This window comes from Falco rusticolus, chromosome 3 (genome assembly GCF_015220075.1).
Source record: "Falco rusticolus isolate bFalRus1 chromosome 3, bFalRus1.pri, whole genome shotgun sequence".
NCBI classification, from domain to species: domain Eukaryota; kingdom Metazoa; phylum Chordata; class Aves; order Falconiformes; family Falconidae; genus Falco; species Falco rusticolus.
Genome location: NC_051189.1, coordinates 107,640,643 through 107,656,471, shown reverse-complemented (window position 1 = coordinate 107,656,471; position 15,829 = coordinate 107,640,643). Strand labels below are relative to the sequence as shown.

At 46.4% G+C, this 15,829-nt stretch overlaps 1 protein-coding gene and 1 long non-coding RNA gene across 2 annotated transcripts in view; one reads left to right on the top strand and one right to left on the bottom strand.

Moving 5' to 3' along the window:
• The window catches only part of LOC119144048, a 16,989-nt gene extending 16,703 nt beyond the window's left edge, over positions 1–286 (top strand). The window contains exon 4 of the long non-coding RNA XR_005102952.1: positions 59–286. This is a non-coding gene — a long non-coding RNA (uncharacterized LOC119144048). The remainder of the gene's footprint in view (positions 1–58) is intronic.
• MXRA8 (matrix remodeling associated 8) overlaps positions 1–15,829 on the bottom strand; it is a 20,781-nt gene extending 4,952 nt beyond the window's left edge. Inside the window, exons 1-7 of the mRNA XM_037378850.1 lie at positions 15,689–15,829; positions 15,229–15,306; positions 7,685–7,705; positions 6,939–7,247; positions 6,268–6,369; positions 4,625–5,083; positions 299–457 (exon numbers count right to left, since the gene is read on the bottom strand). Coding sequence (XP_037234747.1) covers positions 299–457; positions 4,625–5,083; positions 6,268–6,369; positions 6,939–7,247; positions 7,685–7,705; positions 15,229–15,277 — 1,099 coding nt within the window. The 5' untranslated portion in view covers positions 15,278–15,306; positions 15,689–15,829. The remainder of the gene's footprint in view (positions 1–298; positions 458–4,624; positions 5,084–6,267; positions 6,370–6,938; positions 7,248–7,684; positions 7,706–15,228; positions 15,307–15,688) is intronic.

Below are 15,829 nucleotides of genomic sequence, written 5' to 3'. Positions count from 1 at the left end.
TAAATGCCACTTGTAAAGAGCAACTATCCAACAGTTCTGATTTTCTTCTCCCTTACAGCACAGCAACTCAGCAAATCATGGCCTGGAAATTTTTACACCACACTATTGAATCTCCCTTGGCATCAGCACCTGCAAAGACTCCCCACTGTTTGCTGGTTTTCCTGAAGAGGATAGCTGCCTTCAGCATTGTGCACTGCAGTATCTATTTCTATACACAGATATAGTATCTATTTCTATATCTACATCTCTGCTGTCATGAGATATAAGCACCACAGGGCTGGTCTTGTCCAGCACTTACCTCTCTGCCGACGCTTGCGGGTGACGAGGATAACAATGATGAGGAGGACAATGAAGAGCAGCAGAGTGGCCAGGATGTAGCCCAGCTGCTGGAAGAAGTGCATCCGACTCTCAGGGATGATGACATTTATTACGTTGTGGCCCCTGACAACATTTGGATCTGATAGCAAAGGAAAACAGGGTGATAATTGTAATTGGCATCCAAAGCAAAGCATGTTCAGTGAGAAACTCCTCTGAACTGCAGGAAGTAAAGGGCAAACAGCTGCCCAATTTACAACATACTGCACCTTTGTCAGATGGAAGATGCCTGCAGTCTTAACAAGACCATTACACTTCCCAGGAGCATGAATTATTAACAGTGACTGCTGCACAGCCCTTTCCTGCTGCCCAGCTATCAGTGCGTTCTCGTTTACTGCAGAGGGCAAGGCCAGAAGAAGCCACGCTAGAGAGCCCCAGGTCTTTCTGCAGGGTAACACAGCCCTCCTCTGGAGCCCTTACAACACACACACCACGGTGCTTTGGCTCCAGACAGCTGAAGTATGAAGCAGCCCCTCCCTGCCAAGGGTTATAATTTACAGAGTGGGAGGAACTTTCAATGCCAAAGAATGAGTTTCCTTTGAAATAAAATAAAAATCGATAAAATAAATAAAATAAAAACCCACAAAGAAAAGCCAAGATTCCATTCCATTCCATTTGTGGGTGCAGCAGCATTTCAGTTCCATAGCACAGGGAAGGGTAACTCAAAACTTTTACGTGGAACGTTTCTGTAGATCTCAAATAAATAGGTCAATGTTTTACACATATAGAGAGGAAGCGACTTCTCTGCTTGCAATAGTCAGTGGAATGGCCAAACCCTGCCCAGGCACAGACAGCAAACCCATAAAACACACTGTGCTGGGAGAGGCTTTTTTCTTCAAAACAGACTGAAAGGGACACCCCCTCCCCCTGCCAGGGAACATCCACAGAGCACCCAGCAAGACCCACCATTCTCTTGGGAGTTTAACCCCGTAAATTAGCCAGAGGGAATAAGGGGGGAAATACCCCAAAAGCCACAGTGCCATTGAACAGATACATTCTAATGTGAGAAATGCTGACATTTTTGGAACCGCTGGCGTAGTGACTGGTTCCAGTTTGACAGGCAGTTTGTTTCCAGCATTTAAAAACACCAACCCGCCAACAATAAAGTCAAGCAAAACGATAGTGAATTGAAATAAGCACTTCAAAACCAGGGATGATCGTTTGCTAATGCTAACAACAGTCCTAGAAAATGGAGAGGTTTTTAGCACAGGCTCTGTTCTGGTAGCCCAGCCTGCCACTCCAGCAACTTCCGCTTCCCACTGGCCTTGCTAGATGCCCTGTGCTTGCTGGCTGTAGTGCTGAAACCCAGCATGTGTTTTTCACCACTGCTAAGCTAAAAAATACCAAACCAAAAAAACCACTTGCAAAGCTGCAAACAGTATACGTGACTGTTCTACTTTAACGGATCTCTGGATGGTGAAAGGCTTCTTCAGCAGCTGCCGTAATGAGATGGTAGCCGCTGGACCAGCTGTTGAGCTAGAAGTCAGCAAACATAAATGCATTCTATTCCTGGCTTTTTGCTTTCCCACAATACTGCAAGATAGGGCAGGAGCCGAGTTAAACTTTAGTCAACATTGGAGAGGTCACTGTAACAACAAACTCACTAACTTTGGGCCTCGTGGCTTAATCAAGTAATACTAAAGATACTTGTCGTATTAATCTTTTGACAAAGCATTACTGCTGGACTTCGAAGTGCATCCCCAGGCAGGCAGTGGAATAGATCCCATCTTGTAACTGGGGAAACAGGCGCAGAGTAACAGTTGACTCAGTGCACCCAGCAGATGAACTGTCAGCGCCTAGCACAGTATCACACCAAGGTAACACAGACCCTTCTCCTCATCCTAGCGTTGTGTCAGGATTTAAGCTGAGGTGACGAAGGTTTTATTCTGCCACCAAGATCTGAGCTTTCGGTACATCTCGACACAGCATGCCCATCTGCCTCCAGTTCACTCACGTGATCTGGTTTAACTACTGGGAAACAAGCTCTAATGGTGGGAGGGGAAAAAAAAAAAAAGAACAGCGGCGCCTTTACATTCCTTCACTGAAGTGTCACGGGTCAGATTCTTCTGCTGGGAAAAAGGGAGAGCTCTCCACCAGGAAAGCTCCCAAATGCTGGCTACCACGGCCCGTTTTCTTTTCAAGGCTAGCAAAGGACTGAGAATAGTTTAGCAATAAGCACAAGATGCCATTCTTCAATCACTTGCTCCAAAGCAAGCACGCAGTAAAAATGCACTGAATTATTAGACATACGCTGTATTTATACTGCTGAGACCGAGAGCGGAATTGAGCTTATGCTTATATTCAAAACAGGATGAAATTTCCTGTCTGGAAATGGCTCCGGGCCTTGGAGCTCTGCCAGAAACTATAGCTGCTTGCTGAAAAAGCTGATTGTTTTGCTTTTATTATCTCCTGACGTTTTATTTTTCTGTTATATCTTCAGAATGAGTTCTACACAGTTTTTCACGGAATGGGGCAGCATCTCTGCCTCTCCTGCTATACACAGCTAGGGTGCCTGCATCCCAGCAGGATCCTCAGCCGGGGTGGGTTTGAAAAAGCCCCTCCAGATGTCTCCGTTTCTATCACATTCCCATCGACTCAGCACATTTTTGTGCATGGTGCTTTTGGACCAGCTGAGCGTTCACTGCCCATAAGGGACAAAGCTCTTCCAAGGCTGTTCTTTTTGACAGTGGAAATGACTTTTCTCAGGAAGGGAAGTTCCTCCAGCACGGAGGGCACTACTGCCGAGCTAAGACAGCCCTGGCGGGTTAAATTAATTTGTAGGTTCTGCCCAACTTCTGAGCAGGTAGGTAACTATTCAGTGACAAGCGGGACAACAGGTAGGAAAAAAAGGAAGAAATTCCTGGGTGGGCAACTCTGAAAATGCACAAAGCTCTGAAAACTCTGCACCATGTGAGCTGGATAGGGCTCAAGGGCAGCAAAAGGGCTGCAGGCAGGGAGACTGGTCTTTGTGTGTCCTGGCCTCCACGGCGGCTCAGCCCCAACAGCCACCGCTCTTCAGTACTGCCTCCGTCTTCCGGACACCAACCTTAGTCCCAGGGGAAAGGTTTAGGTTTCTGTGACTTGAAAAAGCGAATTGCTAGGGAAGAATAGACCTATTTAAAAATGTATGAAGCACGTCAAAATTCTGTATTAAGCAGCCAATAAATATCAAGCCACAATGAGTATTTCAGAATGTTGACACAGAACTAACCCCCCAAAAATTAAAAAAATATCAAACTTGGGATTTTTATTTTATTTTTCTGCCTGAACTAAGCCTGATGGTTCTGAGTTTGGACAGGCTGTCAGACGATAGCTCACTGCGGTGGAAAATGTGAAAATTGGTTTAAGAGAAAAAAAGAAAAGCTGAAGGGTGGAGGAAAATTCCTAGTGCTTGATTCCGCGCAGTCTGGCATCTTGCACAGCCTAAACCTCCCTGCAAAAGGGAGAGAAACACTTAACAATCTACCGCTGAGAACAGTGGCACATCTTAACAGCAAAGGCAGAGCAGAATCGACCCCAGCCCCACACCTTCTCCTGTTCCATAAAAGCAAAGAGGAAAGGGAGCCTGTTAGAAAAACAGCTTGTTTGCCTTAGGGCATGTCAGCATTGCAGAGCAGAGCAGGCTGCAGAATTGCCCTGGAGCACAGAAAACACAAGCTGGACACGTCATCACTACAGCCCTGCAAGCAGGGTAATTAACCCTGATGAGTGGGATGCTTCCACTTTTCGTGCAGCAGAGCATTAAGGCAGCTCTGCAGGATCCTCACTCCTATTGCTAGGGACGCAGCTCCAGGTACACCAGTGTAATGTGCAATGGAAACAGCTCAGAAACAAGCCCATATGCTACAGCCATGTACTAGCAGCAAGGGAGGCAAGACCTGATCTAGTCTTCTAACCCGAAGGGCAGGAATAGCCCCTGGCTCAAATGTGAGAACATAGAGGAGACCTCAGTGCTGCTCCAAATGGCACCTCTCGCTCCAGTGGTGTCCATGGGACTCCTGCAGGGCACAACTCTGCCTTGACCACGCTGCCTCCTCAGGGCACTGCGTGATCCCCGCAGAGCACTGCGGAGGGAGAGGAAAGGCAAGGACATTTTGGCACTTGGAACGAAGGCCTCCTGAGGTGATGACGGGGAGTAACATGTCATATTCCTGTCCCATGACTTACTGAGCTCTTTAGAGCTCAAAGGTGCAGCTGTAGATACTTATCTCTTCCTCAGTCAGGAGAGCCACTTCCAGAGGCCACTTACCTATGGCTGGGGCAATGTTGTGAGTTGTGAGGTTCACCACCTTCTTCTCTCTCACCGGCTCTGTCACAAAGACTTGGTAGATCCTGCGCTCATGCAGGCCACAGTAGTGATGGTGCAGGTGGCAGGAGTAAGTGCCTTCATCTGCACTTTCCAGCTCTGAAATCCGCAGGGAAAAGTCACCCAGGGCAAAGGCTGTGTCAGTGATGTTCATCTTCTGACGAATGAAGAGAGGTCCATAAGAACGGCGCTCACCAGAGGCGTACAGATCAATGAGGCGGTCGGCCCGGTCATGAGGAACGCCTGGGGGCTGCCTGTCCCAGTGGACCACTTGTTGTTCCTCCTCACTGTGCCGTTCAGTCCAGATGTGGTTACGGTTCACACAGGGGAGCATCACTGTGCTGCCTTCTAGGGCAACAATCACAGGCTTCTCCCCATCCCAGTACTCGTTTGCATCCTCAGCTGTGGAAACAACACAAGTTGTGCAACCCTGGTATGTGCACCTTTACACACTTGTCCTATTCTTAAGGATGCCCAGGCACACCTAAGATTGCTCTCAGATCCTGCAATCCTATAACACATCCCCTCCAAAGATATTGAAGTGTCACAGGGGCAGCGTGTCCTGCTTACACTTAGTTCAGCAGTTAATAAAGAAACGCAGCTTTATCTTCTACATCCCAGGTCAGCGCATTAAGCAAGACCACTTTCTTCCCCTTATAACTGAGAGTTAATCTCTTGCTTCAGAAAGCAGGAAGTATACTCTTTCTACAGACTAAGAATGGAACGAGAATAACAGATTTCATCTTCAATATGCTGTATCCCAATTCTCCAGGCAGGAAATACTTTTCTACCCACAAATGCCCTAATTACTGGAGGAGTTCAAGCAGCACTGTTTTGTATTTTGTTCTTGAAAAGGATGAACAGAAGAACCAAAACACAGATGAGCAGATGGGGGTTCACAGGCCTGCCTGGGTGTTTATTGCATACAAGCTATGAGAACAGCAGCAGGAGATGCTCTTCTCTACCACCCCACTGGCCCTTCAACAACTTCCCAGCACTATCAGCCCCAGTACCTTCACTTGTGCATTATACAAAGGTCAGTTTAAATGAACGGTAGCGATGGATGTGTGCCATGGGTGGCACATGCTGCAGTTGCCAACAGCCCTCAGAACCTTGCTTTCAGAGCTGGAGTTAAGGTGTAGTAACTTGAGGAGGCTTTTAAACTACAGGCTTTCGCAGGTAAGCTCACCAACCGATGTACAGGGCAGATCTCTGCAGGTAACCTGACTGATGATGGAATGCTACTAGGGATGTTCTACAGCTGGAGCACTAACAGGATAGTTAGCTAACTGGGCTGCCCAGAGCAAACATTTAACTTAACATGGAATACAATTTCTGAAACTCAGGGAATCTGACAGCAAACAGCACAGTGAGCACCACTCTCTCCTGATGCTTTCCAAGCCGCCTACAGGATCTGTGCCCTGAACCTGGAATTGAGACAGCACAGGCAAAACGCTGCATCCACACTGCTCTTCTCTGACACTAGCAGCACGCAAGGCCTACCATGATCAGCTCACAAGCCCCACTGTGAATTCAACAAAGTCCTGGCAGAAAGGAAAGGAACCCAAGCTGTCCACCACACCTACCTTTCTTGGTGATAGCTAGTTGGATTTTCACAGTTTCATACAAGTGGCAGTAGTGATGGTGAAGATTACAAGAATATGTGCCTTCATCACTCTCTGCAACATCTAGTACAACAGGGAAGAGAAAGGAAGTTGAATGTTTTATATTCAGACAATAACTACTCTTGTCTTTTATACAGCTTCCCAAATGCTTGTACAGATGCAAAAGGGCCTTTCTATAACTTAGTTCTAACCCATCCATATCACCAAGGTGGGCTAAACAGAGAAAAATCATCTCACCTCATGTAACAATTTGTTCAGTCTATTTGCTCTTGTGTGGAATGTATTTGTATTAACAGACGGAAAAAGAAAGCTGATTTAAGTTTAGCCAAGAGTGGGCACAGGAAGGATGGCAATCTTGGGTTTAGAGTTCAGGAACTGAAATACAGTCAAAGGTCCACAAGAAGCCCAAGGCAATGAGTTGTTACCGCTTCTCTTTTAAAATGGGACTGTTTTGAAGGGAAATAAAACACTATTGCCAGTGCTTCAGAGAAACTCATTAAACTGATATATATGTATTTATTTATAGAAAACGCTCCGTAAAATAGCCATTTTTACTGAAAAACAGAAAGCCAGTTTAGTCACGAACCCTCTGTTCTGCGGACAGCATAGGGAGAAAAGATGCTGTTTAGTACCTTTGATCACCAAGGAGAAGTTGCCATCTGTAAACGCATTCTGGGGCATGAATATCCTCCCTTGGTTGTAGGAGCTGTATACACGCTGATCTCCAGCTGAGTACATGTCACAGAGCCTCTCCATCTTGTTATCTCCATAATAGTTGCTGTACACATCCCAGTGGACTACACGCTGGCGGTCATTCAGGCGATCCTGGGTCCACACCATGCGGTAACTCTTGCAGGGCAGAACAGCCTGTGACCCTAACGTAGCACTGATGTTTAACACTGACACTACAACACTGTCTGGGTTTGAGGCATCAGCTGGGACTGCAAGCCAGGAGCAAAGAACAAAAACAGAGTTACCAGATTAATGGGATGTGAAAAAGACACCAGGGTAGTACTCAGACCTGTTCTAGAATCTCTGCACACCTTCCACCCAAAAGAAAGTAATCTTCAGGACAAACAGAAAGCTTTCTCGTAGAGAAATTATCAATAGAAAGCCACTTAAAAACACTGATTTCATTCCCTGAAAGCAATGTCTACGATGTCTGTTATCAGGATTGTAAATGTGACCTGCCCTACCTACCCTTCCTAATCCTAACCCCCAGTTTAATCAACATTTAGATAGACACTGGTTCGAGGGATGCACGGTTCATGCCTATGGAAGTTAGCAATGAAATCCCCACTGCATGGCGTGGAATCAGGGTCCCTCTCATTTCTTCTCATGATCACAAAAACAGGCAGATTACAAAGACATCACTCACCTGAATATAAATAAACAGAACCTGTCAAAGCAGAAAAAGAAAAAAAAGGATGTTACTGACAACAAAAGAAAGAAAAAAACTACAAATACAGTCACAGTCAGCAGCCATCTGTTATTATTCCATCTATTCCTCCTTTCTCTGTTAATACACTTACTTAACACATGTATTGTGGTTAAGGCCAGAGGCTCAGACCTTGATTGGTCTGTACACTTAACAGCAAAAGGCAGTGCCCGACACAACAAACTTAAGCTTAAGAGCAATGTGGGATACGCTTAGTCTGCAACTGAATTTCATACAGCCCATGTCTCTATTTCACACCATCTATAGCCACCCAGTTTCTTCTACCATGCTATTCAAACATCACACCAAAGGTATCTGTCCACACAGCACCCACCAAAACTGTGTGAAAGGCCTTTTTTACCCAAGAGGAAACCCTTAAACAAATGTTGTGTAAGACAAACTCAAGAACCCAAGGAGGCAGAAGCAGGCAGGGGGGAGGCACTGGTATTATCTTAGGATCTGATATTAGTCCTGCAAAAAAACCAAGGCATCAGCAGAAACAGTATGGCAAGAACAGTTCATAGAATCATAGAGTTTGAGTTGGAAAAGACCTTGAAAGACCCTCTGGTCTACGCCTCCTGCAACAAGCAGCGACATCTTCAACTAGATCAGGCTGCTCAGAGCCCCGTCCAGCCTGGCCTTGAACGTTCCCAGGGATGGGGCATCCACCACCTCTCTGGGCAACCTGTGCCAGTGTTTCACCACCCTCATCGGAAAAAAAAATTCTTCCTTATATCTAGTCTGAATCTATCTTACTGTAGTTGAAAACCATTACCCCTTATCCTGTCACAACAGGCCCTAAAGTCTGTCCCCATCTTTCTTATAAACCCCCTTTAAGTACGGAAAGGCTGTGATAAGGTCTCCCCAGAGCCCGCTCTTCTCCAGGGTGAAGAACCCCAGCTCTCAGCCTGTCCTCATAGGAGAGGGGCTCCGGCCCTCGGATCATTTCTGTGGCCTCCTCTGGACCCGCTCCAACAGGTCCGTGTCTTCCCTGTGCTGAGGACTCCAGAGCTGGACACAGTACTGCAGGTGAGGTCTCACCAGAGCAGAGTGGAGGGCTACTACCCAGATGTGACCAGTTAAAACCACGTTCCTTTTTGTGTTGTTTAACCGTTGTGAAATGAATGTGAGTTTCATTTCCACCTCTTTCGCAGCAGACACCCACATCTCAGTCAACTTTCTCTGCTAAGGCACCTATCCTGAATGGACTTGGAGACAGAGCTGACATCAGCTCATTTGCCTGGGGTTAGAGTTGCCCAGGTAGAGGGAAGCAGATCCACACTGCTGATGCACTAGACTGAGGGTCAAAAGATAACTTTCATCTCCAAGACTCCAAACCAAACTCCTATAAAACTGGGAATTCTGGAATTCTGCAGTATGCTGAGTCTACCTGTCAAATGAGGAGTGGTGTGACCTGGCTGTTTCACTCCACACTCCTGACACGCACTATTGTCAGCGCTCTGCTGGGCAAACACATCTTGGCTTGGGAGCATGAGTCTCTCCTGCTCAGATTCCTGGTCTGCCCAGTGAACACTGTAATGCTCTGGCTACAACGGCAACCCCCTCCAACTCACATGGCTCAGATCTTCAGATCTATGCAGGAAGAACTTTGCAAGAAATGAACTAATGCCTTTGTTTCTGCATTTCTCTGGTCCAGTCCCTCCTGCTTTTTGTGTAGGAGGGGTCTAGGAGGTCTCCTGGCATCATGCTTCGAGAGCACAATTCAGATTCCCAACACAACAACATCATTCATCTCTCTAACCAGTCAAGCTCAAGTGGGGTCCAGCAAGATCACTGGATGTTTTGTCCCGCTAATGTCGTAAGCACAACGTCCTCCAGACAAAGGCTGTATTTTTTAATATTTTTTTTTCAGTGCTGGAATTTATGCATTTCAAAAGAGAATAAATTAACTCCAGGCTGGGGCTATTTTAACCACACATCCAGTGCATGGGTTGAGAATAAACTCAGTTTCCTTTCCTTTTCCTATCACAAAACACAGGGCAGTGACACCAGAGAACAAAAATGAGCAGCACTGGCTCTTGAACTGCCAGTTCAAAGACACTCCAAATATAAGTTATTTTTTATACATTTATAATCTCAGCATCACAAAGAAAAAAAAAATCTTGGGCAAAATCTGTACTGCTCTGGATATAAGAAAGAAACATACACAAGACATAATTCCATCATTTGATGATCTCTCCTAATAGGTTGCAGAAAATATAAGCTGCCAGCCTGTTTCTCTGGAAGCCAGGACTTAGATTTGGCTTAGAACAACAAAGGAATTACGCAAAGCTATTTTACAGCACCAAATCAGCCTTCTCCAGGAGCAATTGCTCTCACTTGCTACAGGACAAGCAGCTCTCAACACAACAGCATCCACTTGTATCAGGGTGACAAGGCAATGCCCATGTGTCTGAACTGGTGGCATTTGCCCTGTGGCAAAGGAACCACGCAATATCCCAACAGGAACAGTGCCTTTCATGCGAGGGAGTGGTAGCTACGAGCTGGCTGGCTGCACAGCCAGTGCTTCCAGAGTCGTGCGTTACCGCTTATTAACCAATTGATTTGGTGCTACAGAAACATCCTCTCCTGGCTCAGGGCGAGGAATGCATTTACTTTGCTCCTTTCCTCTTGCAAGTTAATGTGAAAACCATTGAGCCCTAATGCAGCATCATAAACCTAACAACTGACAAAAGATCCACCTAAGCCTTCCAATATCCTCTGCTCAGCAGCCTGCTGCAGCCCTAAACTAAGAGCAGCACTAACCCCTGGGTTTGTATCTTTTAGGGGCCCTACTGGCATGGTGAGGACCACCCAGGTCCTGTCTCTCCATCCCACCCATGGGGGCCTTTTGCCAGGCTAGCCTGCTGGAGCTGTCAGGCACTCGCACTTCTCCAGCACGCTTCCAAACACAACTCTCTGTAAAACAAGTGGTAACGTTGTCCATAATGTAACAGCTTTTTAGATAAGAAAAGCTTATGTCTTGTAGGTTTTGACAGCTTCTTTTTCCCTCCACTGTTAAAGCTTCAGCTAGCAGCTCCGTAAGAAGCAGGGCAGGAGCACTCTCGCTTACTCAACAGTTACACTCCAGGGTCTGTCTAGGTGTGCCCCTCTGTGACCAGGAGATGTTGCTTCCTGTTGGGAAAAGGGAAAACTCTGGTGCTGCCTTGCCTGCATTTCACTATACTGCTGGTTTGACTTGCCAAGTATTGCCACGCAAAGCTGAACATCCAAGGGTGACAGTGACATTATGCACTAGAACAAAACCCATCCAAGATGAAGGCACAGCTAAGTGTTGTGTTGGAGTTCAGCACAGAGACCAGACATGGAAGAGAAAGGGTTTTTCATGGCATGTCTGTGCACACTTAAATCCACACACACAGATTCTGGGCAGAGGCTTTGGGTCTGAAGCCTGCCCTAGGGTATCATTCACAGTCTCAAGGTGGTAGGTGCAAATATCCAAAAGACAGTGGCGTAGCAGCCAGTAAGCAAAGTTCTAGGAGGGAAAGAAAAGACAAGTCTTTACCAGAGACACAGGAACTCCACAAGACAAAGAAGCAAGAACTGACTGTTCTGATTCCCCAGCAATGCCGGAAATCTGTGCACGTACATCAGGTCATGGGCAAGACTCAAACTTATTTGACATAGCTGTAAATGAGATCACTTAGAAATCTAAGGAATCTGGAATGTCTCTGATCTCTTGTATGCCTGGAGAAAATGGAATTTAAACCAACGGACTTTCAATAACCTGAACACAATGCAGTAGTTAAAGAAGGAATAAGCCTTTTTCTCTTTTCAATCTCCTCCCTCTGCTATGTGAGACAAGAACAGCAAACAAGGCATGTCCCCCAGCCATGCCTTTTAAAGTTACTGTTTGTGTAATACGGTAGCTACTGAACAAAGAGAGAGAGATACCCATAACCCAGCAAAGTTGACAGCTTTGAACTACAGGACTGGGGTAAACGGGAAGCAGTTATTTTGGTGAGTCACACTTCCCAGACCTGCAGCTGTAAAAATTAATAAGCATTTATGCACCCAGTGAAAGCTCAGACTTACAGCATCACAGGGCTCCAGGACCTGGAGCTTCAAAAGCACCAAATACCTTAGTACTTGTCATTGCAGAACCCACTGTAGCTTTCCTTTTAAAATTTCAAATTCCACGTCACAGATGATCACTTTGTCCTCTCTGTGTGATGAACCCACACAAAACCAACAAAAAGACATCTATATGCTGTTCCTTGACACGTTCTGTGCAGACTCAGCATGCTTCTCTGCAGGATCCCAGAGGAATTCTGCTGGTCTCACATTATAGGAAGAGGAAAGCAGCCTGCAAAAGCGCTTCCTAATCCCTTGTAAAAAGCGGAGCCAGCTCTCACTTCTTGAATCCCATCCACTTTTCAAGTGAAGAATTAAGCCACAGGACTGTAGGCAAACTAGAAGTAAAAGCCTCAGGCTCTGAAGGACATCTTACACACTCAGACCTCTCTAGGCAGTGTCCCTGGAGTAGTTCAGACAGAAAGCTTGTCCCTTGAGTCTTGCCTGAACAATACCACGACTTTTTTCCTCTTGGAGACAGCTGCTGGCAGAGGGTCTGCTTCACAGGTAGATGCATATGCTAACGAAACCACTAAGTTCCTCGCTCATACTGGAGGAATGAAATACAGAGCAGAAAAGGAAACTGCAAACACCGTTAAGTGGTAACCTGAGTGCCAAGTGGCATATACGCTCCATGGGACATGACAACACCAGCTCTACCTGCAGTGTTTCTGCTGAACTCAGCAAGAGCCTTGCCACTGATGTCAGCAGAGCGAGGATGAGCTGCCTGGAACAGTGCCTCACGAGGCAATAAGCATCACCAAAGTCCAGATTGTAGCAGCGGGCAGGAAAGATAACAAACAAGTCACCGGAGAAATGAGTGTCATAACCCACCAGGTGTGTGGGTTGAAACAACAGCCTGTGAGGCTGACACCCCGCTTGCCTAAGCAAGCTTAGCTCATTACTCCTTTGCACACCTTCTCCAGTATCTCCTGCTCTGTCTCAGCTTCTTCTTTCTTTTGAAAAAGGAAGCGACACCACCTTTACATTTGGGGCACAGCAGGATGGTCTAGTCCTAGAGAAAGGACACGGTCTTCGTGAAATCTGTGTGTGTCAGATTCCTTATTTCTCCCACAAATCCCACTGTCCATGCAGGGGATTTAACGGTCTCTGTAGACCTGTTACACAGTTACTGCACTAACAGCAGCCTGTGCTACCAAGCTGTTTCCAAACGCTTCTGGGGAATGGCACTGGCTCCATCCGGACTCTTTAGGGAGCTGACCCAGCGTCGAAGAGGTAACACCAAGGTGACAGCTACACAGATGAGCTCAGCTCTCTTCTGGTAGGCATTTTTTTTAAAACCCGCTGACCAGAAACCAGAAGTAACACGTGGGCCCATCCTGAAGAGGCGAAGGAGGGAGGTGGTGAGCAATACAGTTCCACCTAGACATCTCCCATTCACCACCTGTGCTGGCGGGCCCAGGACCGCAGGACTAAGCTTTCCAGTAAAACAAAGCCTCCCTTACAAAGCCAACTGATTGTCAAGCCAGGCTTTGAAGTAGGCTTTTATCCAAATTTCTATGTTTGTTTATTTTTAAAGGCTTCCTGGGACAATTTTCTCAACAGCAGAGTCTCCTGCTTTCAAAAAGGATGTCAGGCCTGGAGAAGCCTTAACTACTCATCTAGTCCCAACAATTCCAACACCTCACTGCAGGTAGGAACATGCCCATCAATCGGCAAAAAGCAAGAATGTGCTGCCTTGGCAGAAAGAAAAAAATTCTTCTGTCGGTACAAGAACGCAATCGCCACCTTGGCCACTGCACAATCAGGATCCCTCATAGATCTGCCCTAACTTTCTCGCAGACAGTTCCGATACCAGCTCAGCTTTAGGAACCCTTCTCTGCTTTGTGTGATTCGTGTTGGCTCCAGGCCCACAGAACAGTTTGTAGAGCCATTCCAAACACAGCGCTGTTCCTCCCTGCAAGACATTAACACTTGAGGGTGTGGTTCCTCTCCAGAAGAGATCATCTCAATAAGCATGGAACAGCACCGATTCCCTCCCTTCTTCCCTTCCAGTCTTCACTCATTATGTTATAACCTGACTGGTGTGGGGATAGCAGAACTCAAACATCAGGGCTGCCTGGCATATGGACAGTTCTGTCTCAAAAATACACCTGAAAAATTCCGTCAGAGGTCATCCATCCTCAGGTGGGATACTGGTGCCTCTGCACGGCTCCAGCGCTGCCCTACAGCAACCCAATCTGCTATTCCTGCCCTGGGTGCTCCCCAAGCTCTGCCAACACACTAAACCACACCGAGGACTAGCTGGACTGGTTGGGGCTTCTGAAATACAGTTTGTGGCCTCTCCTCCTTCTCCAGGCTTAACCCACCCCACACACTGCTTTCTGAGCCACTGTAACCCTTCCGTCCCTATGACTGATCCCACGTTGCCAATTCCTAAACCTTGCCTCCAGGCATTGCAAAACGAGGGGTGATGTAGTGACATGGGAATTAGATTAATTAGGGAGCAAACTAAGAACCCTTCAGCTTGCCCCATCTACATACTGAGGAGTTGTGGAGGCTCAGGTACAGCCTTTCATTACCAGGGCTGTGAAGAGCAGAGGGGTCATCAGTCCCCAAAAAGTCTGTGCTCCTCACCTCCCGCTGTCAGCACCCTGAATGCAGTCTCTCCCCACTGTTCTTAGAGCTGTAATTGGTCCTTTGCTCACAGGTGCCTTCCTTAGAGCCCAAAGTGTTGCAAAAGTGGATTTGCTGGGATTTTTGCAATTAATCCTCGAATCTTCTCCAGCCATCCAAGCCTTACTGGGGTTTGTTTAGCTTGGGGCAAGGCTCTCAGGACCCTGAATTGCTTTCAGCTCTTACAGAAAACTCTGTGATTAAGGAAAAGGTACAACCCATTCTGTTATCATAAGCTCATCAGACTCGTCCTCATCACTTTCTTGCACCTTACCCAAAAGTGATTTCCTATGTCTCTGTCTTTACACTGACAGGAAAAAATAAACAATAACAGCACTTTAATTTTTTCCTCCACCCTGAACACACACACACACACACACACAGCTGTTCCTGCCTCTTCAAAAGTATAAAATAACCTCAGATTATGTAAATCTAACTATGCAAGCTTTACTGTACTTACATTCAAGCTTACTGTTTTTGAATTTGCTGATCAAGGTAACTGACAGGAAAAAACAGATTTAACAAACATGCTGAATGGAGTACCGCTTAAACAACCTCAAACATTTCTCCAGTCTCTCCTCCTTCCTCTCCAAAAAGCGTAAGAAATCCATGATTCCCGCCCCTCACAAACAAAAACACAGCTAACTTCAGAATCTGCACAAAATCTTATAAAGATAACAGTTCAAAATCTTCTAGCTAACCTCTGCAGTTGAAATAAAAAAAAGTACCACACCGATCAGCTAGGAGCTTACTTTGCTGAAGCAAAATCTGCCACAGAAGGAGTTTTGCTAGTTGCTTCATTTCTTCAGCTTCTCCGTGTTTTCGTCTCTCTTGAAAAACAAGGCGAAGACTTTTTTTAGTATTTTTTTTGTAACTGGAAAACACTATGACCTCATCAATTTACACCCAGAAAGCTGCAGACAGCAGCTCATATTCTGCAGAATTACTCCACCTACAACTTCCAATTCCCCACCTCCCCACTCTGCTCTCCCCCTACATTCACACTCCACCTCCTTCCTTTCCCTAACACTTTCTGCACAATCACTACAGACACCCACTCTCCTCTTTCCCCTCCCTCTGGGACCTTCTGATCTGCCCCTGACTTTGATGTAAAAGTTTTATCGGGTGAAGCTGGTCCCGTACAGCTCTGGGCTCACGAAACAATCTTCCTCCCTCCCCCTAGGGATGGAACTAATTTTCCTTGTGCTTTACTTGATCCAGCTGTTCCTTCCTTTGTTTGACACTCATCCAGCTGTCTGCTTGAGACTGGATTTATTCTGTTGCCTTCAGTGGTTTTTTGATCTTTGGTCTCCTCATATGGTTTTGCTTCAAGTTCAAGTCTCCAAAGACAAC